This window comes from Malaclemys terrapin, chromosome 11 (assembly GCF_027887155.1).
Source record: "Malaclemys terrapin pileata isolate rMalTer1 chromosome 11, rMalTer1.hap1, whole genome shotgun sequence".
Classification (NCBI taxonomy): domain Eukaryota; kingdom Metazoa; phylum Chordata; order Testudines; family Emydidae; genus Malaclemys; species Malaclemys terrapin.
This window is the reverse complement of record NC_071515.1, coordinates 21,811,795-21,838,677: the sequence shown is the minus strand read 5'-3', so window position 1 is coordinate 21,838,677 and position 26,883 is coordinate 21,811,795. Positions and strand designations below refer to the sequence as shown.

Here is a 26,883-nt window from a genome sequence, read left to right as displayed (position 1 = left end):
CCCTACCTGTCATTATCAGGCATCATAAATACACATTTGCTTCTACTGGACAACAGTAGATTACTAGTATAAGCCAAGATGCACCAAAGGGAGTCAGGAGTTAGAGTTACCAGCAGCTTTCCTTCCTGTGATGATGCATCTCATTTCTAAATCCTGGGCCAGAACCAAGGTGCTGCCATCAATCGTGCACATCATCTCCCATTCTTATTTACGGCTGTGTTTGGGAACCCTTGTAACCAAAGGACTCAGAACCCAAGGATGCTCTCTTACACTTAGGCACATGAGTAACTTCACTGATTTGACTTCAATTAGACTGGTCATGTGAATAAGCATTTGCAGTATCAGGCCCTTAACCTGCTCCTGCTTCTAGACTGGTAAACCTGCTCTTGTAAATTGCCTGGGTTAACCTGCTATGGACTAGATCATCATTACATTTAGTCATGTGTCTTTACAAAGCTGATATGTCAGCATCCGATAGCTGTAAAAAAAATTAAAATAAAGTCAATTTTATTATACACGTGAATGTGAGTTCTCGAGTAATTTGTGTTGTGAATAGCATTAAACCTGTATCTCTAATTTAAAAAGAAACATCAGCTAAGAAACTTGTTTGAGACAGAAGCAAGCAGCAGAATACTACATTTATAAAGCACTCTCCCCTGCAGCATCAAGCCAACCTACTAAGCGTATTCCAGACTTGTTACATCTTGAGATAATCCCCCATAGTTTTTCTTTGGGAATACACAAGCATCATAAAAATCAAGAAGCCTCTAACAAAAAGGAGGTATGGGAAGCACTTTTTCTTTAACCCAGGTATGATTAGACCACACAAGTACATGCAAGAAAACAGATCTTTTATTTTTGTAATTCTGAGAGACTACAGCACTTTTTTGGTACAAAATTGATGTTAAGCATCACATGTTGCTGTAAGAACTACAATGAAGACAGTATGATTATCTTACTTAGTTTTTTTCCTAATCCCCCTGCAAAATCTCTCCACACAAAGATATATTCTTACAATTCTGACAAGATTATTCTTGAGGTAAAACATAAGGTATCATCTTTGGGAAGCTGCCTGCTTCTCAGAATTATGGCTGAGTGTCTGAACATATCCATGTAGCAGGGACCCACTGGGGCTCATCTTGTGCCTGATGGACTGCAGACAGCAGCTGCACACAGGCCTCTTGTAAGTTGTCATTTACAATCACTTGATCAAAGAACTGACCAAACTGAGCTTCCATTTTCTTAGCACAATCCTCCATCTCCTGCAAGTCTTCCTCCTGTAAGAGACAGTACAGGCCTATAAAACATTATAGTTTCATGTGGGACACTTTTGGATGGGAAATAGGTTTATCCAAGTTTTCACTTTCTATCCTTCCAAAGAGGAACTGGAGGTTGGTTGGCTAGAAGACAGAACTGGCAGTCAGGAGATTTGATTTCTCTTCCCAGCTCTGCCATTCACTCAGTATGTGACCTTGGGCAAGACACTGAGCCTGTCTATGCTTAAGTTTCCCAATTTATAAAATAAGGATACTACTACTTCCTTACCTCACAGAGAGATCGTGAGGGTTAATTCACGGATGTTTGTAAAACACTGAGATCCTCAGATAAAAGTTGGCATAGAAATACAAAGTAATATTATTATAATAAAGACCTTCTAGTCTGCCCTGGTTCCCACTGAAAGTGGTGCAGGCATCCCTTCAGAAAACTCAGTTACTGTATGTCAACGCCAAACTATTTGCATGCGTGTCCCATTATAAACCTCATGCTTCTTGGAATAAGCTCCCCTGTATTAAAATATGATCACATGATATTCGTTTGAGAATAAGAGAGAGTTCTTGCATGTAATTTTCAGTGGAACTCAATTCTGCAAACCAGCTGGAAGCAGAAGCGCTGACTGAAGTCATTGCAAATTCCACAGAACTTCCAGGATCAGTTATTTTGCATGTCTTTTCAGGGTAGGGACCAGTTGGAAAGCCACACCATAGGCCAGATCCTCAGCTAGTGTAAATTGGGATAGTTCTAGTGACTTCAATGGAGCTGTGACAATTTACATCAGCTGATGATTGTCCCTGTCTGTAATTATTAACACAAGTGGAAATTATTCTGATTTATAACCCATAACAACTCTAAGATAGGCATGCCATGACAACAATAATCAATTCTAAATCTTTGGAGCACGACTGATTGCTTTTATGGTTCACAAGAAGTCTTCTTTTATCCCCCATGTGCTGCATTGCACAGTTGCCTAGATGCTGTGAGGATGCTGTTATCTGCCTCTGAAGTATCACTGTACTGGCTAATGCTACAGGCAGAATCCAGATGTGATAGACCAGAGGTCTGATCAGTTTTGCCACACCTATGTTCCTAATCTGTATTTCAGTTTGTCAGCAATATTTCCCCAAATCCCATGTTTTTAGCTATGTAATTATGATCACCCCCCACAGACAAAATGAAGGACAACTTTTAAAACATACTGTGCTAGATAATTGCGAACAGGGGCTGCTAACAGGGAGTTTCGCAAGGGAGTTTGGAAGGGGGCGAGGGTCCCTTGCCAGTTCCATCTGTTTTCTCTTGATTCCCCTTAATACCTATAAAGCAACTACATTCATAACTTTTTGCTTAAACAACCCTTTCAGCTGACAGGGGGCTGCAGACGGGAGTTTGACAGAGGGAGGCTTACGATGGTTAGGAAGACCCGCAACACCTGTGCCAGCACTGCTACTGTCTCCTCCACCTGCGCCTGTAGCCAGACAGAGCACCTGAGCATGGATGCCTCTACCCAGATCCTGGTGTGGTTTTGCAAAGACTGTAACTTGCAATTTCCACTTACTGATATCCAGGCTGCGGGGACCATCCAATGTGAGAGGTGCCTGCTGGTGGAATCTCTCAGGCAGCCGGTGGGAGAGCTACAGGAGGAGGTGGCTAGGTTGAGGAGCATCCGAATCCACGAGCAATTCCTCGACAGTGTCCATGTGGAGACAGCTGAGGTAGCTGTCCCAGTACACAGGACTACTGATACACCACTGGTGGAGGAGGAGATGGCTCAGGGTGGACACTGGCAGCTGGTTACTTCTGGCAGAAGGCAGTGCTCCACCCTTGCTCCGAACCCTCCGGCCGTGGTTATAGGTAACCATTATGCTCTTCTTGATACAGGAAAGAAGGAATCACTCCCTACAGTAAAGGAGGAGAAGCCTCGTACCCCTAAGGCTGGAGAGTCTGCTGCCACCACTGCGAATAGGAAACGTAGGGTAGTGGTGGTCGGAGACTCTCTGCTGAGGGGGACGGAGGCGCCCATCTGTCGCCCTGACATTTCATCTCGGGAGGTATGCTGCCTGCCGGGGGCCCGTATCCAAGACGTTACGGAGGCATTGTCGAGGATTATCCAGCCCTCTGACTACTACCCCATGCTACTCATCCATGTGGGCACAAATGATACTGCGCGGTGTGACACTGAGCGGATCAAGAGTGACTACAGGGCTCTGGGAGTACGGGTGAAGGAGTTTGAAGCGCAGGTGGTATTCTCTTCAATTCTTCCTGTCAAAGGTAGGGGCCCGGGCAGAGACAGATGCATCATGGAGGTGAATGCCTGGCTGCGAAGATGGTGTCGCCAGGAGGGCTTTGGCTTCCTACACCACGGGATGCTATTCGAGGAAGGACTGCTAGGCAGAGATGGCGTTCACCTTTCGAGGAGAGGAAAGACCCTATTCGGGCACAGACTGGCTAACCTAGTGAGGAGGGCTTTAAACTAGGTTCGATGGGAACAGGTGAGCAAAGCCCACAGGTAAGTGGGGAACATGGAGACCGGGGAGATGGGTCGGAAACGAGAGGGAGTGTGGGCTATATTGGCAGAGAGAAAGGAGAGTCAGGACAAAACTGGGAGGAAAGATCAAACCAGTATCTTAGATGCCTATATACAAATGCGAGAAGTATGGGGAATAAGCAGGAAGAACTGGAAGTGCTAATAAATAAATACAACTATGACATTGTTGGCATCACTGAAACTTGGTGGGATAATACACATGATTGGAATGTTGGTGTGGATGCGTACAGCTTGCTCAGGAAGGATAGACAGGGGAAAAAGGGAGGAGGTGTTGCCTTATATATTAAAAATGTACACACTTGGACTGAGGTAGAGATGGACATAGGAGACGGAAGTGTTGAGAGTCTCTGGGTTAGGCTAAAAGGGGCAAAAAACAAGGGAGATGTCATGCTAGGAGTCTACTACAGGCCACCTAACCAGGTGGAAGAGGTGGATGAGGCTTTTTTCAAGCAACTAACAAAATCATCCAAAGCCCAAGATTTGGTGGTGATGGGGGACTTCAACTATCCGGATATATGTTGGGAAAATAACACAGCGGGGCACAGACTATCCAACAAATTCTTGGACTGCATTGGAGACAACTTTTTATTTCAGAAGGTTGAAAAAGCTACTGGGGGGAAGCTGTTCTAGACTTGATTTTAACAAATAGGGAGGAACTCGTTGAGAATGTGAAAGTAGAAGGCAGCCTGGGTGAAAGTGATCATGAAATCATAGAGTTTGCAATTCTAAGGAAGGGTAGAAGGGAGAACAGCAAAATAGAGACAATGGATTTCAGGAAGGCAGATTTTGGGAAGCTCAGAGAGCTGATAGGTAAGGTCCCATGGGAATCAAGACTGAGGGGAAAAACAACTGAGGAGAGTTGGCAGTTTTTCAAAGGGACACTATTAAGGGCCCAAAAGCAAGCTATTCCGCTGGTTAGGAAAGATAGAAAATGTGGCAAAAGACCACCTTGGCTTAACCACGAGATCTTGCACGATCTAAAAAATAAAAAGGAGTCATAAAAAATGGAAACTAGGACAGATTACAAAGGATGAATATAGGCAAACAACACAGGAATGCAGGGGCAAGATTAGAAAGGCAAAGGCACAAAATGAGCTCAAACTAGCTACGGGAATAAAAGGAAACAAGAAGACTTTTTATCAATACATTAGAAGCAAGAGGAAGACCAAAGACAGGGTAGGCCCACTGCTTAGTGAAGAGGGAGAAACAGTAACAGGAAACTTGGAAATGGCAGAGATGCTTAATGACTTCTTTGTTTCGGTCTTCACCGAGAAGTCTGAAGGAATGCCTAACATAGTGAATACTAATGGGAAGGGGGTAGGTTTAGCGGATAAAATAAAAAAAGAACAAGTTAAAAATCACTTAGAAAAGCCTGCAAGTCACCCGGGCCTGATGAAATGCATCCTAGAATACTCAAGGAGCTAATAGAGGAGGTATCTGAGCCTCTAGCTATTATCTTTGGAAAGTCATGGGAGACGGGAGAGATTCCAGAAGACTGGAAAAGGGCAAATATAGTGCCCATCTATAAAAAGGGAAATAAAAACAACCCAGGAAATTACAGACCAGTTAGTTTAACTTCTGTGCCAGGGAAGATAATGGAGCAAGTAATTAAGGAAATCATCTGCAAACACTTGGAAGGTGGTAAGGTGATAGGGAACAGCCAGCATGGATTTGTGAAGAACAAATCATGTCAAACCAATCTGATAGCTTTCTTTGATAGGATAACGAGCCTTGTGGATAAGGGTGAAGCGGTGGATGTGGTATACCTAGACTTTAGTAAGGCATTTGATATGGTCTCGCATGATATTCTTATCGATAAACTAGGCAAATACAATTTAGATGGGGCTACTATAAGATGGGTGCATAACTGGCTGGATAACCGTACTCAGAGAGTTGTTATTAATGGTTCCCAATCCTGCTGGAAAGGCGTAACGAGTGGGGTACCGCAGGGGTCTGTTTTGGGACCGGCTCTGTTCAATATCTTCATCAACGACTTAGATATTGGCATAGAAAGTACGCTTATTAAGTTTGCGGATGATACCAAACTGGGAGGGATTGCAACTACTTTGGAGGACAGGGTCATAATTCAAAATGATCTGGACAAATTGGAGAAATGGGCTGAGGTAAACAGGATGAAGTTTAACAAAGACAAATGCAAAGTGCTCCACTTAGGAAGGAAAAATCAATTTCACACATACTGAATGGGAAAAGACTGTCTAGGAAGGAGTACGGCAGAAAGGGATCTAGGGGTTATAGTGGACCACAAGCTAAATATGAGTCAACAGTGTGATGCTGTTGCAAAAAAAGCAAACATGATTCTGGGATGTATTAACAGGTGTGTTGCGAGCAAGACACGAGAAGTCATTCTTCCGCTCTACTCTGCGCTGGTTAGGCCTCAGCTGGAGTATTGTGTCCAGTTCTGGGCGCCGCATTTTAAAAAAGATGTGGAGAAATTGGAAAGGGTCCAGAGAAGAGCAACAAGAATGATTAAAGGTCTTGAGAACATGACCTATGAAGGAAGGCTGAAAGAATTGGGTTTGTTTAGTTTGGAAAAGAGAAGACTGAGAGGGGACAGGATAGCAGTTTTCAGGTATCTAAAAGGGTGTCATAAGGAGGAGGGAGAGAACTTGTTCACCTTAGCCTCTAAGGATAGAACCAGAAACAATGGGTTTAAACTGCAGCAAGGGAGGTCTAGGTTGGACATTAGGAAAAAGTTCCTAACTGTCAGGGTGGTTAATCACTGGAACAAATTGCCTAGGGAGGTTGTGGAATCTCCGTCTCTGGAGATATTTAAGAGTAGGTTAGATAAATGTCTATCAGGGATGGTCTAGACAGTATTTGGTCCTGCCATGCGGGCAGGGGACTGGACTCGATGACCTCTCGAGGTCCCTTCCAGTCCTATAATCTATGAATCTATGAATCTATAAAGGTCAAACTGAAGATTAAAAGTTATAGAAACAAGTGTGACATTCTATTTTTTAATCTCGGTTAATTTTTCTTAAGTGTCTAGACATAGTAAGGCATCTATAATTTTACTGTAATATAGGTAGGAATGCATCACATGCAGACCACCACCACTGTGCTTTTGTTTGAAGTATTAATAGCTGATGTCTATAGGAAAAGGGACTATGACAGCACTGAGGGAAAAGGGTTCCACATATTTCAATTTAAACATGGAAGTGCCTACCCACAGATCTAGGCACCTTGGCTATATACTACAAAAACAAACCAAATAACGCAAATATAAATACAGAAAGCAGACTTCCTCCGAAGAATCCCACTAGCCACATATCCCAACCTCCAGCCCTCTGTACTCCACTTCCACTCCAAAACACCAGGAAAAGAGAGACAGGCTTTGCAACATGTACTGAATGTCCTCAGATCTGATTTATTTCAGACCAAAGACACAAGGGTCCTTTAAAACATTAATACAATATAGGAATGTGGCAGGTTCTGACTGAACAATCACTGTTGCACCTCCTTCATTCTCTAAAACTCACCTTGAATTTCATGTTCACATAATAGTCTGTAATGATCCTGACGTTTTTCCGAGACTGTCTCATGCAGCTCATACTGGGTGGCTTGATGAATATAATATAGGGTTTTAGTTCGTGGGTCCGAGCCATTTGGATACCCTGCAAGTCAAGGTCAGATAGTGGTTAAATTAAAATGTATAAGTCGTATCCATCCCATATTTTATTTCTATTAAACAAATTGTTGTGTACCATCATTTCCAGACCTTGCAGTATTAAAAACATTGGTTATTTAATAACTGCACTAAATCCTCAACCCAGACACTGGTCAGCGACTGCACCACACTAATTAATTCCGTTCGGTAACCTTATTAGATGGGAAATTATTTTAACTACAATGAATATAAAAATCCTAACATGGCCATTAAAAGGTTACACCTGCTACTTTTTATGGGAGTTTTAAATCTTCAATTGTAATTCCTTTTTAGAGGCTCAAAACTGTCTTGGTTTTGGGCCTGCCTTTGGAAAAGATTGATTCTCCTACTCCGTGTTTTGCAAGGTACGGTCTGCCTTTTGTTTAGTTCTCTCCATGCATTGATGCAATTGTTGATGTCAACAGATCACTGAGTGAGTAGTGTTTGTAACCTGTTGTGAAAAGCAGGGGGAGTTAAAAAACTAATGAGTACAAAGTAAATAGCAGCAACATGTTCTGCCACAGCGGCAAAATCAAATTTCCTTTTTTCATTGAGAACTGAATTCAGGCGAAGAAATGGACAAGAAGAAAAACTCGAAAGGCAGCAGAAGCACAGGGAACATCAAAGTGCAGCATAGCGGCCTTCACGGTAGGTCGTTTTGTTCTGGTTTTGAGTAGCACACTCCTTCATACCTGAGGCTGTGTAACTTATCTCATTTCTTCAACCAGCACAAGCCACTACACCAAGACAAAGCTTGGACAATTCTAGGTCCATGTATCTAAAGGAAGTTTCCCTCTGGAATTTATTGGGCCATGGAGCCTTTCTTCCAGTTATGTTTTTAAATGATATTTTGTTAGGTTCCCAGAGATACCCAGGTATGGAAATCCTATAAAATTAGAAGAATTAATACCAGCAAATAAGGGAGTAATTTAGAAAAAAAATCTTAGAAGGGTTCTTTGCAGGACTTAAAGCCTTCAGCACCTTCTGACAACTACTAACTCAGACCTTTAATAGCCTTATCCCTCCCTACCAGCAAGCCCAGGGCCAGGGATTGGAAAGAAAAAAGCCTATGTGAACTAGCAGCATGCTGACTTTCATTTGGCTGAGTGGTCTAGAAATGGATCAAGAATAGTAAAGGTAGCTGAGAGAAATCTTGTTCTTTTCTGGACTTAGAAGCAATATTTTTTGCAGTGCCCAAAAGAGGCACATATGTGGAAATTATCTTAATGTTTGAGGCACTGATTGTGACAATCATTTAAGTACAGTAGCTCTATCTAAGGAACAATGTTTTTAGACCTTTACGGTGATACAACCTAAACTTCTCTAACCAACCACCTCGCTGAGGAGATATAGTGACCATTCTTCCTCATAAAAGAAAATCAAGTCACACAGGCAGCTTCTGAAAAATTCTTTTGTTCTCTCCACCCTGGTTTTCATCGATCAGTAAGAAGGAAGAGAAAAAAGGGGTTCTCCCTCTAACCATTTAGAGAGATTTGGGGAAGGGGTTTCATCAGTGACATTGCAGTGCCTCATACATATGGTACTACTTTTACGTCTAATATAGACAACAATGTAAATTTAAGGTGGGGACGCTTTGGACTCTCTCAGATGAATCATTCTTTCTTAAATGTTCCTGTCTCTCCTACTGGATTAAGTTTCCAAGCTATGAACGAAAACAGTTTTCAGTTGCTAGTAGCATTCGTTCAGGATGTATTGTCTCGTACAAAACAGTATAAGGCAATATGGGTCAGTGTCCATTTTTCATGGAAAATTTTCAATTGAAAGTATGTGACACAATAACCAGACTAGACTTCTAAACCACGGTGATAAGCACATCGGAAATGATAGCATGTGTGCATGTATATGCTCCACCTCACTTTGTTGTTTACAATGTACACAATCTTATTAATGAATCCTTATCCAATTTTATAGTAAGTTTTCTAATTGAACCTTCTCTCCAAGCAGCAACCATATTGTGTGTAGTGAGCATGCTGCAGAAACCTGCCTCCTGGTGATTTTCAACCTGAATCTAGTAATTACACTAATGAGTCCCACTAATACACAGGCATCTTGTTACTGCATAGAAGCTTCACTAATAAACCCCAGAACTAGTGTCAGTAAACTAATGAACTCCAGCTTAGACCACTAAACCTCCACACCCTGCAGATACTTATGGGGATTATGAAACAGACAAATAGCCCTGTGCAAGCCTTCCCTTCCTCTACAGCAGATGTTTTAAAACTGTGATCCACAGACCATTGGTGGCCTATGGAAAACTTGCTGGTGGTTCTTGGAAAGTTGGCTCGTCACATGTACTAGCTGCTCTTCTTTATTCCCACCTGTTAAATTGCTTCAAAGAAACCAAGAATATGCTAAATACTTCCCTAGCATTACTTGTTCATTTAAGCCATTGCTGTTGATACCGCAGGGATGGTATGCGATTGCAAACAGAAGAGGCGATGTCTAGTACAATCATATGACAGATGACAGTCTCTTCCATGAAGTTTAAGGGCTAGTCTACACTGGCAATGCTAATGTGCCCCTCCCAGCACCCTAAAAAAAATCACCTCCACAAGGGGCGTAGCTACCAGTGCTGGGAGCCATTGTCAAGTTGCAGCGCTGTAAATTGTCAGTGTAGACAAGCCCTTAGTCTTAGATCCCCCTATTTACCCGTGGTTCCAAATCCACTATACAGATCTTCCCTTCATCAAGAACTGTCCGCACAGCATCAACACTGGTGCCATATAGATGTCCCTTGTATTCCCCATGTTCCAGCATTCTGCAAGAGGGGTGAGAAGGGAGAATGAGAAAAGAAATGAAGCAGACCCTAAATGACAGCCTCTGAAATTTTGCATTTAGCAATGAAATCTGCAGATTAAATCAAGAGACCGAAGAGCTAAAGAAGGATTAATCCTCTGTGAAAACAATGATATTAAGTATAGGAACCTTTACTGAGGATAAAAATCTAGATTAAACAGGACTGTCAGATCCAAATCTCCAGTCTCTGAAGAGACTCCAAAATTATGCAGCTCTACCCACTTCCCCTCCAGATATACATGAGAAGGTTCAGAGGTCATGGTTTTGATTGGTGTCAAGACAGCTATATGGAAATTCTACACTGGTATTTACTGCAGTGATAACAAAAACAAATACTTTGCTGTTATGTAGGGCCAACCACTGGGATCTCAAAAAGACAGTTACCTTTTTCGTAACTAATGTTCTTCGAGATATGTTGCTCATGTCCATTCAACTTAGGTGTGTGCGTTCGCCACATGCACCTGTGCCAGAAGTTTTTCCCTCAGCACTATCCATAGGAGACTGGCTCCAGTGCCCCCTGGAGTGGCGCACACATGCTCAGTTCCTTCTTGCTGGAAACTCTGACAGTGGGTAAGGAAGGCAGGTTGTGGAATAGACATGAGCAACACATCTCGAAGAACACCAGTAACGGAAAAGATAACTGTCTTTTATTCTTTGAGTGCTTGCTCATGTCCATTCAACTTAGGTGACTCCCAAGCAATACCCCTCGGATGTGGGTAGGAGTTCACGGATGTATAGATTGCAACACCGCTCTGCTGAACCCAGCTTCGTCCCTGGCCTACTGAGTGATGGTGTAGAGGGCTGTGAACGTGTGCACTGAGGACCACGTCAAGGCTCGACAGATGTTCTGGATTGGGAAGTGTTCCAGGAAGGCCGCCAAAGATGCCTGCGCTCTGGTTGAGTGGGCTCCAACGATTGGCAAAGGAGGGACTCCCACCAACTCATAGCAGTTCCGAATGCAAGAGGTGATCCAGTTAGAAATCCTCTCCGTGGACACAAGGAGGCCCTTCATCCTATCAGCTGTAGAGATTAAAAGCTGAGTCGACTTATGGAAAGGCTTTGTCCGATCTAGGTAGAAAGCCAGGGCCCTTCTTACGACCAAAGCGTGAAGGCGCTTCTCTTCGCTAGTCTCATGGGGCTGCGGGCAGAAGACCAGAAGGAAGATGTCCTGGATCATGTGGAAAGTAGACATCACCTTGGGAAGGAAGGCCGGGTGGGGCCAGTTCTGGACCTTGTCCTTATAGTAGACCGTGTACAGAAGTTCTGAGGTCAGGGCTCGCAGCTCAGAGACTTGCCTCGCCAACGTCACCGCCACCAGGAAAGCTACCTTCCACGATAGGTGAGACAGGGAGCACGAAGCCAAACGCTCCAAGGGCGGGCCCATGAGACTGGACAGAACCAAGTTGAGATCCCACTGTGGGACCAGGGACTGAACTTGAGGAAAAAGTCTCTCGAGACCTTTGAGGAACCTGACTGTCATGTCATGGGAGAAAACAGTCTGTCCCTGGATGGATGGATGAAAGGTGGAAATGGCCACCAGATGCACCCTGATAGAGAAGTGCGCCAGGCCCTGGTTCCTCAAATGAAGTCTAAGATCAACTGCACTGAAGAATGCGAAGGGGAGATGCCCCATTTGGCCACCCAGTGGGAGAACCTCGTCCACTTTGCCAGGTAAGTCTGTCTAATCGAGGGCTTTCTACTCTCGAGGAGGACCTTCTAGACCCCTTCCGAACAGGCCCGTTCTTCGGGGTTCAGCCATGCAACATCACACTGTGAGGTGGAGGGACCTGAGGTTGGGGTGCAAGAGAGTCGTCCATGATCCTGTGACAGCAGGTCCAGTCGGTTTGGCAGAGTTCATGGAGGGACCGCCGACGGGCTCAATAGCATCCCAAACCAGTGCTGGCGAGGCCACGCCAGGGCAATCATGATAACCTGAGCCTTGTCTCTCTTGATTTTCACTAGGACTTTGTTGATGAGCTGAATCAGAAGGAATGCATACAACAGGCAGGAGGAAGGTGTCAGAGAGGGAGCCCTTGCCCAGACCCCATCTGGAGTAAAACCTGTAGCACCTCCTGGTCTGTCTGATGGCAAACAAATCCCCTTAGGGAGTTCTCCACCTCTGGAAGATCATGCCGGCTACCTCTGGGTGGAGCACCCACTCGTGGCGAGAGAAGTCCCTGTTTAAGTGATCTGCTAACGTGTTCTTGGCACCCGGAAGGTGACATGGTTCTACATGGATTCCATGCAAAAGTCCCAAAGACGGAGTGCCTCTTGGCAGAGGGCCGAGTATCACACTCCCCCTTGTCTGTTAATGTAGAACATCGAGGCTGTGTTGTCCGTCAGGACTCTGACCACGCTCTGCGCACTGCCCTGATCTCTGACGTTTATGTGTAGCATCGTTTCCACTGGGGACCACATACCTTGGGTCTGGAGGGTGCCGAGGTGCACCCCAGCCAAGGTCCGAGGCATCCAAAACCAACTCGACTGAGTGAGGAGTGCTGACAAAGAGAACTCCTTCCAGGACTTTCTCGGGGTCGGTCCAACATCACAGCGAGGTAAGTACAGTCACATGGATGTGACCCCTGCATCAATGGCTGGCGACCGTCTGCTCCCTGTCCAGGGACCACCTGGAAAAGATTGTTACCATCCCCATGACTGTATTTACCTCACTGCGATGGTGGACTGACCCCGAGAAAGTCCTGGAAGGCGTTCTCTTTGTCAGCACTCTTCACTCAGTCAAGTTGGTTTCGGAAGCCTCGGACCTTGGTTTAAGCGAGGGTGGCTCCCCTGGCCCTGAGGCTGCTGCAGCTTAAACTGCTTGTGGGCAGGGCCAGGAACATACAGGCCCAGCGTTTTAAGAGTCGTGTGGGAGTCCTTTAGGCCATGAACCTTATTGTCCATCTGTTCCGCAAACAGGGCTTGCATCAACTGCTGAGCCTCCGTGGACAAGCCAGAGAGGAGCACCCAGGATGCCCGGTGCATAGCGATGGCTGAGGCCATGGTTTGGGCAGTGGTGTCCTCTGCATCCGCCACCGCCTGGAGCGTTGCCCTGGCCGCAGTTGTGCCCTCGTCCATAATAGCCCAGAACTCCTTCCTAGAAGCTTCAGGAAGAAAGCCCTTGAATTTGGCTATGGCTTGCCACATAAAATCATAGCGTCCCAGGAGGGCTTGATGGTTGGCTACCCTGAACTGGAGGCTAGGGGATGAATAAACCTTACGGACAAATGAGTCTAGTCTCTTAGAGTCTTTGTTCTTAGGGGTAGCCCCGGGTTGACCTTGTCGCTCCCTGTGCGAGGCAAAGTCCTGTCCGGGACCTACGAAGTCTCTAACTATAGCTAAGGGATTTATAAACACTAACAGACAACTGTAATACAAGAGATAACTAGTTCATACGAATGAGCAGCAACAGCACTAGCTGAAGCAGCAACAGTTCCAGCACCATCACTGGCGGCAAGAAGGAACTGAGGGTGGGGGGAACCGGCGGCACCCTATATACCGCGGCATGTGTGCACTGCTCCGGGGGGCGCTGGAGCTGGTCCCCTATGGATACTGTTGAAGGAAAAATTTCCGGCACCGGTGCATGTGGCAAGCACACACACCTAAGTTGAATGGACATGAGCAAGCACTCGAAGAAAAAAGGGTACATCTACACAGTGCAAAAATAATAATAAAAAAAAAATACCACACCCAAACCCCAGAGAGTCTCAGAGGCTGGGTTTACAGACTTAGGCTCGTGGAGCTTGCACTACGAAGCTTAAAAAAAAAAAAAAAAAAAAAAAAATAGCCATATTACAGAGCTTCTGGCTTGGGTCCGAGCTCAGGCTATGAAGCCCAGGGAAGAGGGTGGAATGTCTACATCGCTATTTTTAGCACCATGGTGCGAGCCCAAGTCTAAAGACCGAGGCTCAGACTTGCTGCTGCAGGATGCTGTAAAGGTGTACCCAAAGTGCTTTATATGCTTTAATGAATTATGCTTCATAACAGCCCTTTGAATTAGGTAAATATTATCCTCATTTTACTAATGGGGAAACTGCAGCGTACAAGTTAGAGGGCACTTTTGAAAATTTGGTCCTTAAAGGTTCTGGTGCCTTCAAGGCCCATTGTGAGGCCCATGCCCAGTAAAGATGTGGATGTGGGATCGGGGCCTGATTTTGGGTGCTCAGTTTTAGCCTTATTTTAGAAATGTATAGTCAGATTTTCAGAAGTGTTGAGAACCCATAACTCCAACTGAAGTCAACAGGAGTTGCAGGTGCTCAGCCCTTCTAAGAATCAGGTCCAAGGTTGCTAAAACTAGGCAGTCAAAAACCAACACACTCCAAAGGAGAAGCTACTTTGAAAATCTGGGCCTAAGAATGTGTGTGTGTGTACACAGCAATTAGACACCAATTCTGGGCAGTGCCAGCTGACTCAGCTCATGGGGCTCAGGCTAAGGGGCTGTTTAACTGCAGTGTAGGCATTCAGGCTTCGGCTACAGCCCTAGCTCAAGGACTCTTCAACTTCAGAGTCTTAGAGCCTGGGCTCCAGCCCAAGCCTAAACATCTACACTGCAATTAAACAGCCCCTTAGCCTGAGCCCAGTAAGCCCGAGTCAGCTGTGGATTTTTAAGTGCAGTGTACATATATCCTATGGCTCACACCAGAAGTCTGTGGCAGAGGAGGAAAAGAACCCTGGTCTTCTGACTGTCAGCATTTGGGCTAAACCACAAGACTATCCCTGCCTTGGAGCACGTTAAACTTTAGAGATGAAAGCAAAGTTACCTGTGACTATATACCATGTTTTCAAATGTTTCCTTTGATACATAGTGATACTCACGACCGTTCTCTTCATAGCTCTTCTGAGCACGAGTGGTGTCTTAAGAAAGAAAAATTAAAAGTTTTTAAAGTTCTTGTAAACGTTTTCTTTCTTCAGTAAATCAATTTGAGAACAAAGTTCCTAGTGAAAAAACCAGGACTCCCAAACTCCATTTTTGGAGATGTGAATATATAAATTTTAAAAACTCTGTTCATTTTCACAAGTAATCAAAAGGAAATAAACGAATGGTTTCTACTTTCTAGCTCACAGCAAAAGCCCTGTTTACACTAGACTGAGGTCAGCAAATCTTCCAAAATTGAATCTACCCTTTGGGGTCCATTTTAAGCACAATGGGCATTGTTCCTGAAGGGACAGTGAAGCATTAGACTTAGACCTTGTTTACACTACAGTTTTGTCAACAAAAGTCCGCTTTCGCTGATGAAACAGTGGAGTTGTACACTCCTCCCGCCGATTTAACTTTCCTGCTACACTGAAAAAAGAAAACCACCTCAACAAATGGCAGTGCACGAAGACTGTTCTATAGTATTTTAAAAATTGCCTGCACAACTCCATTTTATATTATGTTAATTTATTTGAGAAGGCTAAGAAATGTAAGATTGAGGAACTGGAGCAATTTATCAGTTTTAAAACTGTATTAAAACAGGCATTTAGAGCATTGCACTCCTGGTGTTTTATCTTCACAAAACTTTGTATCAAATGAGCAGACGCACCAAACTTCTCTCCATTCAAGTCAGAGATGAGAAATTGTAAGAATCTGCTTTAGATTTAGTATGCTAGGAGGGAAATCTACAAGGGTTGCTAGTTTCCTGTCTATCTGGGTATTTATAGGGCCCTCATTCCCATAATATCTGGACACCTTATAAACAAATATTCAATGAATTTATCTTCACTACTCCCCTAGGAAGGACCCATAGCCCCATTTTACAAATGAGGTATAATGAGATTAAGTGACTTGTCCAAAGTCAGGCAGGTAATCCATTGGCATACCAAGAATCAATTCAAAGTAACAGTAGCTTAAGACCATCCTTCCTTTTCCCCTGCCAGCTGGAAAAACTGACCAAAGACAATATTTTAAATAAAGCCCAGTAAAAGAAAGTAGCTTTCCCTTCTTTCCTGTAATTCCCACAAAAATAAAAGGAAATGTGTATTGTTAGTCTAGGCATCTGTGCCCTGTTAACAAATTCATACATTCAGAGACAGCACAATATTATTGATTGATAGGGAAACCATCCCTGCAGCAAAGAGTCTATAAACATTCCATGGCAGGAGAAAGGGAGTTGATATTTCATGTTTTCTTTCCCCCAAGCAGGAAGTTAGAGAGTGAAAGGAACATGTCACATACGGGGTACAGCACTTTGAAAATGATGAGGGTTCATTCCAATAAGCCGCCGCCTTAGCTCATTCACGCCAACCCCTGAAGGACCTGGATATTAAAAAAAAAAAAAAAGCCACACACAGTAACTCTGGTACATTAATGACTGAGACTACACATAAAATAGTTTATTAAGACTATGAGTGTATCATATTTATGACAGTCAAATAACATGTTCAGGTATTGTCTCATATGCAAGAACTGGTGAAGTAAATGACAGGCATGGAAATCACGTTACTGCTTCCTCCACTGAGCTTCCCAATTGGTGGCATCACAAATTAGGGGCCTGACCCTGAACAGTGCAAGGCATCTACAGTTCCCATTGAATTCAACAGGAGCTGTGACTATTTAACACTCTGCAGGATCAGGTCATCACTTTCTAGCAAAATAGCCACTGCCAGAAGGGGGTTCAGCAATACTAATTTGAATTATATCTGTACATCTAGATCTACAGATATTATCTCAAATGTGTACAGTTCTAGCCAGGGGGAGAGGTTTTCCCCTCAGCACAAATATCCAGGAATGCTGCGCCTAGCAAAAATATGAGCAGCTTCCATTCAAACAATTATTAAATCTAAAATTTCATTTTAGGACCAGCAACCCATCACATATCATGATACTAGCTCAGGGCCAGCCTTACGGGTGGGCAGCGAGGGCAACTGCCCAAGGTGCTGGGGAGTGGGGGCATGCCATGGTCAAGAGGCTGAAGAAGGGCCATGCTCACCCAGGAGGCGGGGGAAGGGATTAAAGGGACTGCAGGGCAGGAACCATGACAGCTGCCGTACTGCTGCCACTCCACCTGCCAATATCCACACTGATATCCTCCTAACTTTCCCAACAGCATAAGGCTGAAGTTTTCCAGGCTGGGTTTTTAATATCCCTCCCTCCATTGCTGTTTTGGTTTGTTCTTAACCATAGTCCTATAAAAGCATCACTTCAAGGTATTGGTCACAAAGGATTTATAAACGTTTTATCATTGCTATTTACATAATAACCCCACAGAAGTTAAACTGGACTCTGTTTTCATGATGAAATGCATTTTCTTCCAATATTTGTTACTGTAGGGTTGTCTGATTATATTGCATTGCTGAAACTTTTAAAGCATTGAAGGAAATGTTTTGGAACAACAGAAACCACATAGACTTTATAAAACTGATGTTTGGAAAAAATAAAAGGTAGGTCAAACTTTGGGTCCACCACCCTTCAAGAACTACCCGTTAGGGCCCAAGTCACTGCCCACTGCAGTCAGTGGGAGGACTCCCAGTGGATCGGGCTTTTATTGAATTTCTCATTCCACAAGAGCTTGAGCAGTAAGGACACTTCCCTCTGTATTTACTAGAGCTTGTATGATTTGCATGAGTAGGTGCATCCCTGTCTGGGGGAATGCTCCTGTCAGTTGCTGCAACATACCCACTAGCACAATTAGTCGGTTTCGATCTGTGGGATGTCGCTGGTATCTCACCACCTCCTCATAAGGGGCTGCTGCTGCTGCGCTGTAACAGCTGCTGGGACACCGTGCGTAACAAGGCTGCTGGCTGTTCTGGGATTTCCTGCGGCACAGACGCATGCTTCTACGGAAACCAGCTGGGAAGGGCAAAAAGTAACTAATATTGAAAGCCAAGCAGTGGGTGCAGGTGATAACTAGTTCCACTATCTGAATTATCTCCAACTAGACTACCAAGAACATACTGGAGTTGTAGCTTTTCTTAAGGTAAAAAATTATTTATAGTTCTTGATACAACAGTTTGGTGGAGACTCTGAAAGCAGCTTGGATTTTCAAAATAGAAGCACAACTATTGAAAGTCACTCTAACTTTGTCCAGAATTAGACCCCCAGAAACAAGTCTGCAAAACAAACCAGAGGGAGATTTCCAGCCATATATATCATCGTTAGGAATGGGTGACTTGCTCTGGAAAATTTAACTGCTCCAAAAATTCATCCAACTTCTCAACTGAATTCAACCTTTTTTTCAGCTCAATTCATAAGAGTTCTGTAGTTCACCTACCAGAGACAGACTTGCTGCTTGGCCTCATCCCCAGCATTGGAAACCTCACATGGTCTGCACTGTACAGCTTGGGAAAGCCCCAGAAGCTGTTCACACCACAGCATGAGATTTAAGGAGGCGATCAGAAGGACCAGAAGCCTAGTGCAGCTAAGGCTAGGTCTACACTACCCGCCTGAATCGGCGGGTAGAAATCGACCTCTCGGGGATCGATTTATCGCGTCCCGTCGAGACGCGACAATCGATCCCCGAATCGGCGCTCTTACTCCACCAGCGGAGGTGGGAGTAAGCACCGCCGACAGAAAGCCACAGAAGTTGATTTTGCTGCCGTCCTCACAGCGGGGTAAGTCGGCTGCGATACGTCGAATTCAGCTACGCTATTCACGTAGCTGAATTTGCGTATCTTAAATCGACCCCCCCCCGTAGTGTAGATGTACCCTAAGTTATGCAGGTGCTGGGGAGGTGGGCTTATTGGAAAAGAATCAACAAGCAAGGAGCTGAAAGGGAAGGGTGGCTTACTGGGATCTAGAAAGGCAAAGTGAATACAGATAGGGACAGGGAGCAAGGGAAAGGAATGCTTCTGAGAAAAATCACACACATTAGATTTAGCTTCAGACAAGCATCAAGTCTAAATCAAACCTTTTGCCTATCACTAATCACCACATACCAATAAAGACCCGTTGGCCAGAACCACTGAATTCCTCCTCTTCTGGGCATGAAGAACAAACAAGCGGGAAGGAGAAAGGAGGGTGAATACTGAACAGTCAATTGAATTTCCCCTAATCTTTCATATCACAGAATTGGAAATATTTAATTTAATGATAATGTCACAAATAAGGTCATGAAGTACAGAGACCAGTTAACTAAAGTACTGTATAATATCAAAGATTTAAGTCACTGACATTTCTATGAAAGTGAAATTTAAGCTCATCGCCCACTAGTAAGTCTAAATAAGAGTTTAAGTGCCCACACTTTATCATCGTTGAAAAAGAACAGCTAAAGTGCCACACACAGTTTTTAAATATTCATAATGCAGAAGAGCAGTGTGCAATTAAAGTTCTTCAGGTGGAATCTAGCCGGCAATATTAAAATAATCAAGAATCTGGGAGCTCAAAGTATCAGTAAACCTAAAAAAATCCCAGAACAATTGTAAAAATTTCTTCTGACTATATCTCAGCCTTAGATTCCACACCCAAAGGCACTTTGATACCTCCCCACTGCCCAAATCACCTGCCTAACCGATCTCCTTCATTTCCTTCTCCTGCTCTCATTTTCAAACCTTCTCCCATGCTATGCTGTGTGCTTGGAACAGCTTTCCTGAACAGTGCACACCTTCCCTCCTTCAAACTCCCTTCTCCTGCAAAGCCGCTGAAATCTAATTCCCCACAAATCTCATATAACTCTTCTCTAATAAAACATTTCCAAACTTTATAACAAACAAGATGAAGAAAGTTAAAAATAACTATCAAGAAAGCTATTTTGACAGCTGTGTTCAGAACTCATTTCCCATGGGAAACTGTGCCTCCCCTCCCCTCCCTCCTGCCCAAGCTAAACTGTATCTTCTTTTCTGTTATTCAGCTTTATTCTCCCTACATCTCCTCTGTCTGCTGTCTTTTCTTTGTCTCTTTTGTCTAACTTGATATGGAAGTTGTTCCAGAGCAGAGACATTGTCTTTACATTCACTTGGAAAGCACCAGGCATGCTATGGGATTACCTTTTAAAATTAGATACTACACTGATGGGTGCCTCATGAACAAATAAGTGCCAAAAGAGTAACTGAGTCACATGGTATTGTCCATAGTGGACTTGATAATAGATTCTACTCTTCACTTCTCGCAGGTTCTTAGAAGCTTTGCTTCCTGCCTGTGTACACCAGTGGATGTACACTCATAACACCTCATCTTTGGTTATAGTGAGAAGTCTCTGACAAATAATGGGTTGTGGAGCATGCTCTGAAGACATTCAGGCTAAGGTATATAGCGATAATAAATCACCTTGTTAGCAAAGATGACAGATTTCTGGATCAGAGTAAAGTAAAATTGCATTACAATCTGCCTACCACACTTTCCATGGTCATTTCCTCCTGAGCGATTTGTTCCTCTGCCTGACCTGACCTCTCCACCCAGAGCTAACAAGCAAATTCAACAACTATGTACTGTAATGGGCCTAATTCCTGAAAGTAACTGAGCTATTGTTTGTAGTATTTTTCTGGCTTTAGCAGATTGCTGTTGAAAAATCTATAGGAGACAAAAGTTTAAAGTTACCTTCTTTAAGCTCCTCTGGAGATTTGGATAAGTACGTACAAAAAAGAGAGAGATGAAAAATTAGGGCTCCGAGGAGACCAAGTTCAAGCCTAAGTGGGCAAAATTCATGTGCTTCAACTTGAGTGCAAACTATGAAACACCCAATGCTGGTTTAAAATTAAAATAAGCATGTGCCAGACAAACCACAAAACTTGGATCTGAATCCTACCGCCCTAAACAAGAGGGTGCGCAGCTACAGAGTTTGGCTCTGGCCACTCTCCAACAGTTTACTTGGAAAGTACAACCTATATCTGCTCCAATAACTCAGTTGTCAAGGTAGAGTGGAAGCCTGAGCTGGGAGTGATCTTTGGACTTTTTCCCTTGGCTGCCTAGAAACAGAAAAGAGGGGACTCAGATAATGAGCAGGATCTGAACTATAATTCCCCAAGAACGCAACTATTGCAGGGAGAAGGGCATTAGTGGCCCTGAATAAAGATGCAAGTGACTGCCTCACAAACTCCCTTATTCTGTTTTGTAAGCCTCAAGCATTGCCCTCAAAAGCGGAGAAGAATGAAGCCTCTGTGAGTTGGAGTTAAGCGGATGGGGAAGAGCCCACGTTCAGATCCTTGGTACTCTTATACAGCAGCAACAGCACAGCAGGAAAAAGAAGAGGGCCAATAATTTAACCAAAATAAGAAAGAAAATTATTTGAACTGAGAAATTTAGAAATGATGTGGGATCTAATTCGTTCTAAAAGACCAAGTTTTGTAGAGCTTCAGGTACACAGTTGAACAGATTCTTCAGAGGGGAGGGATAGCTCAGTGGTTTGAGCATTGGCCTGCTAAACCCAGGGTTGTGAGTTTAATCCTTGAGGGGGCCACTTAGGGATCTGGGGCAAAAATCAGTACTTGGTCCTGCTAGTGAAGGCAGGGGGCTGGACTCGATGAACTTTCAAGGTCCCTTCCAGCTCTAGGAGATGGGATATCTCCATTATTTATTTATGTATGGCAGTGTGATTGTACTCTGAAAAGTGTCTGTAAAAATTGCATCCTGAGGTTCCATGATTGTGTCTCATGATTTTATATCTGAGGTGCTCAGTTTACAATAATAAATATATTTGTTTCTATGCCTGCCCTGAAAAAGCAGACTAGGATTTGTCAAACAGGTTCTTCATTCTTCTTCATCCACAGTAATAAAGATACTGTGGACTAAATTAGGGTCTCAGTTATACTTGAGAAATCCCATTGTCTTCCAGTTATCCCCTCTGACACCTTGGGTTTGCACACGTGTAATGGATTAGAGCTTAGTAAACAGGACTGTCATTGCTGCACAAGAAGGAATAGAATTGAGCTCACTTTTCCTTCTGTACATGGGCTCTACAGGGCTAACAGGAAGAAACAGCAGTAAAAGATTATTTTAGTCACTGAAGTCACCCAGATATGGCTCTGGATAAATACAGGGAGCAGTTCTACTGAGTAAATAGTAATTATTTTAGAGAGTCACTTTTCAAGAAAGAATTTCACTTTAATCTAATTGCTTTTTGGTTTGGTTTGGTTTTTGTTGGATACCTCTTACATGTCTGAGTCTTAGAGGATGAGACAGAACTGGAATTAGGCAGGAAGAATTTGACTTACCAGACTCAAATGTTTCTTCATCTTTTACGTCACCCAGATAGCAAAAAACAGCAAATACATTTAGTTTCAATACTATTTCTGGTTAAAATAATTTTATCACATCAGAAATTATTTCCCTTCCAATACTGTAAGGACCATATAAGGCTCTCAGACTCCTGCCAACTTCCCAAACATACTTCCACTGCTTTCTTTTAGTTCAATAAGAAATGATCTCGAGCTGCCAAGTGAGAATTGGAATCCAAATGTCCAGAGTTTGAAGACGTTTGGATTCGGGCATTTTATTTTTTTCCTCATTTTTACCATCAGTGAAGCACATCCAGATCCTTGTATTTCATGCAATCCCATTCAGAAGGTTAATGTTCCAGAAATCAAACACCGTATATATGAAAGCTCTGACATGAACATCATCCCTAACTCAAACTCCTTATTGTCTTGCATTGAGAAATACAACACAGTGGAAAACAGATCCTGCAATATAGGAACATAGGAATTGCCATACTGGATCAGACCTGCAGTCCATCTGATCCAGTATCATGTCTGCAAGAGTGGCTTTTGCCTGTTGCTTCTGAGGCTACTGCAAGGAATCCTGTTATGAAGTAGCCTGCCTCCAAGAAATCTCTCTGTTTAACCTCATTAGTAAGAGTCTGATTTGTGCTTTGAAGCAAAAGGGTTCATTATCCTTCCCGAAATTCTTGTTTTTATAATCTGTGTTAGTATAACTCTGCATAGTCTTGTTATCAGTATCTAAACATCCGACCTGTGTTTGAATCCAGCTAAGCTTTCTGCCTCAATGAAAACGTGTGGCAATGAGTGCCAGAGGGTCTTTAAAACCACAGTAACTTAATATTATTATAGGTTTAATGAGCCAAATTGAGACCAACTATGTTGCACCCTTTACACCAGCTCTGAATTTGGCCCACTGAGTCTATAATCTGCATTGTAAATGCACTGGATCTCATATTGAGTTGTATGTATTTAGAATAGCCATTCATTTCAACAGAATATCTTCACTATCTGTTCATCCGCAGTGCTTTGAAATGGTCTGGGGCTTTCACGCTACTTCACTATAAATAGAACTTCTCTATATATGAGCTCACTATAAGGATGTTCCATTTTATTCAAGAAACACTAGTGGTCTTTGTGTAGCTGGTATATTGTTGTGAACACAGACGAATCTCCTTAAATGAAGTCAGTTACCTGTTTCTACACACTTCTCATCAATCTGCATGTCGTCCTCTGCAGGTTATAACAGACAAAAAGAGAAAGGAAATCAAATGATCGCCAAAAGCATTGGGGGGGGGGGGGAACCCTCACCAAATTCAAGACTTCAACATCAGAATAAAACTAATCCCCCCTGAAGCTCAAATTGGGTTAAAACATTTTCAGTATTTCAATGGCGCCTTGCTCTAAAGTACTAGTAACTTTCTTTCAATAGGCAGAGGAAAGATGCTTCTTATACCAATGCTCAAAAGGGTTCCCAGCTGGGAGGTAAACACGCCTGATTTGAATTGTCAGTTGAAACAAGAAAGGGGTTTAATTTGAACTGATGCAGTGTTTGTATTTCAGATGATCTATTTGAGAAGGATCAGTATGACTATCATCAGAACATCATTCCCCTCCCCCAATACCCTTTGCAAATTTTGTATGTGTATGTTTTTCTAGAATGCTATGTACACTGACAATTTTTAAAATTAAAATTGGAAAAATAAAGCTTTTTAAACATCTCTCTTCTGTTTTAGTAATTGCTTGAAAGCTTGAAACGGAAATCCATTTCCTTATCAGTTTGCTCCCTCCATTGCACACACCACACTGGTCAGCTCTTAGAGGTAGGGATATAAATACCATTTTAAAAGTTAACCGTTTAAACTATTAAAAATATTTAGTTTCAATGGTTAACTGATTAAAGGGCCGGCCGGCGCGGGGCCGCTGGGGCTGCTCCAGCCCGGGGGTTAATGGTTCAGGTGGGTTAACCAGTAAGACTAATGCTTACCAGTTAACTGGTTGACATTTTACATCTCTACTTAGAGGTCCATACAAGAATAGGGTGAATATCCTGGTTTTCAGAGTCTGATGTGCTCAAAACACACAGTTTTGTCCTAGTGTTTGTATATCTCTGCAGACTGGATCCACGAAGAGGCAGCTACCCAGCTGGGAGAACATGACAGCAGGCGGGCTATGTTCCTGGTACAAACTTCAGGGACTGTCCTCCACGAGGCCACCTGTTGTCACCCTCCCTCGTTATGCACTGCCCTCAAAAGTAGACTCATAGGATTTTAAAGGCAGAAGGGACCAAAGTGATCATCTAATCTGACCTGCTGCATAACGCAATTAATAGGATTTCACCCAATAATTCCTACTTCAGGCCCAACATCTTGTAGTAGGGAGGCAAGATGCCCTGCTCCCTATCACCCCCCCCTTTTTTTTTTTGTTTAATATATGCTTCACAGCTGCTCCTAGCATTGGTGGGTTGCTGCAGAAACAAGAGAACCAGAAAGCACTTTTTCTTCTTCCAAGCAGCCTGGTGCACCTTCCTGACTGACCACCAAAACTCTCCCATTCCCCTCTCCATGCAACACAAGCTCCGGATTTTCCAGTTCAAACATCTGATCAGACATAACTGCTGAGCTATGGGTATTTTTAAGTGAACAAACCACAATGAAGCATTTCTTTAGTCACCCTATTTACACACGATGCAGATAGCCTGGGCAGAGAGATGTAAAAGGAAAACTGCCCCAACCAATCCTGACATGTATCCTTGTAAGTACAAATATAGCATCTAGTCATTTTTAAAGTCTTTATAAACAAGATAGTATCTTGTACATTTAGAGATCAGCTAATGCTGGACTTGCAAGCAGATGTGAGGTATTCCAATGTGATGTAATCCAGGCATCATCTCTTACCTTCTTCCACAGTACTCACTGTCCATGGCAAATCCATTGAAGCAGTTAAAAATAAATACACAACTAAAGAGATTGCCAGTGCTACAATTACCAAGTAAAATTAACTGCATCAGAAAGACTCTTGAAAGATGAAAATACAGAGCATTGACTTAACTGGAAATCCACCTCATGGGTCATAAAAAGTATTAGCAAGTAATAATGCAGACCACAGAAAAACAGAAGTTGTGGGAGAGGAAAAGGGGAAGCAGGAGAAAATGTATTTCCTGGCTGGGAAATTATTGCATTTAGAGCCAATAAAAGGATAGTTTACGGGGGGGGAGGTACACTTCTGGCTTCTTACTTTACAAATAAACCACAAAGTCAATTGGTTATATCTGTTTTTCCATGTCATCTTAGACACTAGGCCCAGAAGTCAACTAAATGGCAATGAACAAGCATTCATATGAGGGAAAAGACAGCTTTAATAAGAGAAATACAGTTTAAAACTATCACGTTTATTCTAAAAGGAAAGAATGAAAAATGAAATGGTATGATTTCAGTAACTGAAATGCTGTACATGACACATTGCAGGGTATTTTCTGGTACAGAACTACTAGCCATGCCTTAGTCTCCCTTCTAGGGAAATCTACAATAAACTTGTCTAATAAGTGCTTCAGTAGGGCACAAACAGTAGAGATTTCTTCCTATGAATAGCCTACATACAAGGCTCAGTCCTGAATGGTGTTGAGTACTCTCAGCTGGGAATTCAAGGTGCTCGGCACTTTACAGGATTAGATTCTAAATATACTGTATTCTGATAACAATAATGATCCTTAGAATCCAAAACAAGTTAAGTGCCAAATTCAGATACACCTGCTACACCCACAGATTTCAGTGGGATTCTAAATGCATTTCTGAGGTCACAATATGGCCCAATGAATGATTCTTGGTATATAAACTCATTTGATCATGTTTAATTTCTGTATTACTGGATGTAAGAAACAAAAAATAGACTTCTCCCTCCCCGCTCTCACTGGCAGCTGGAGAATTTTGCACTCACATATTGTTGATTTGAGACAGACATGGGGCTGGAAGGGCTGAGACCACCAGAATTCTCGCTGCTTCCTGAACAGAAAGGAATCCATCACAATAAGAAATCAATTCAGCATTGCATTACTTCCTACTTAGATGCTCCATTCTATCACCTGCACACAAAATGACATGAGTGCTCAGAGCTACCTGAAGGATAAACACCATTACCAACCACCAAGAGTGGAAGCATAGCTAGTGTTCTACCCCACCTGCAACTGTTGGAGGGAAGCCAGTGTCCTACCCACACTTATCTGAATGCCAATATTCGACATCATTGGCCTGAAAGTATTGCCCCAAATTAATGAACGTAATGGAGGAGAGCAGTACTAACTGTAGTGTGGTACACATGGTTGGAAGTGGGAAGTGTGCTGTATTAAGACTCTGTGTCAGAGAGAGCCCAATTACAACTCCCTCTGGGCCTGCATGCGTTACAACTCTAAGCTTATCAGTAGTCAGTTGTCTGGCACAATTAAGGGCACCCTATGCTTTTTTTGTTTGTACCCTGGATAGTACAACATGGTTATAGAACCATGCTAGAGAAGCTG

At 43.2% G+C, this 26,883-nt stretch overlaps 1 protein-coding gene across 1 annotated transcript in view; it reads right to left on the bottom strand.

Moving 5' to 3' along the window:
* Nucleotides 1–834: 834 nt before the first annotated feature.
* MPP4 (MAGUK p55 scaffold protein 4) overlaps nucleotides 835–26,883 on the bottom strand; it is a 34,231-nt gene continuing 8,182 nt past the window's right edge. The window contains 12 exon segments of the mRNA XM_054043272.1: nucleotides 835–1,277; nucleotides 7,321–7,455; nucleotides 10,158–10,266; nucleotides 15,062–15,155; nucleotides 16,459–16,539; nucleotides 17,899–18,072; nucleotides 19,158–19,199; nucleotides 20,755–20,769; nucleotides 22,368–22,388; nucleotides 23,565–23,603; nucleotides 25,268–25,285; nucleotides 26,307–26,371. Of these exon segments, the coding sequence (XP_053899247.1) occupies nucleotides 1,086–1,277; nucleotides 7,321–7,455; nucleotides 10,158–10,266; nucleotides 15,062–15,155; nucleotides 16,459–16,539; nucleotides 17,899–18,072; nucleotides 19,158–19,199; nucleotides 20,755–20,769; nucleotides 22,368–22,388; nucleotides 23,565–23,603; nucleotides 25,268–25,285; nucleotides 26,307–26,371 (985 nt within the window). The 3' untranslated portion in view covers nucleotides 835–1,085.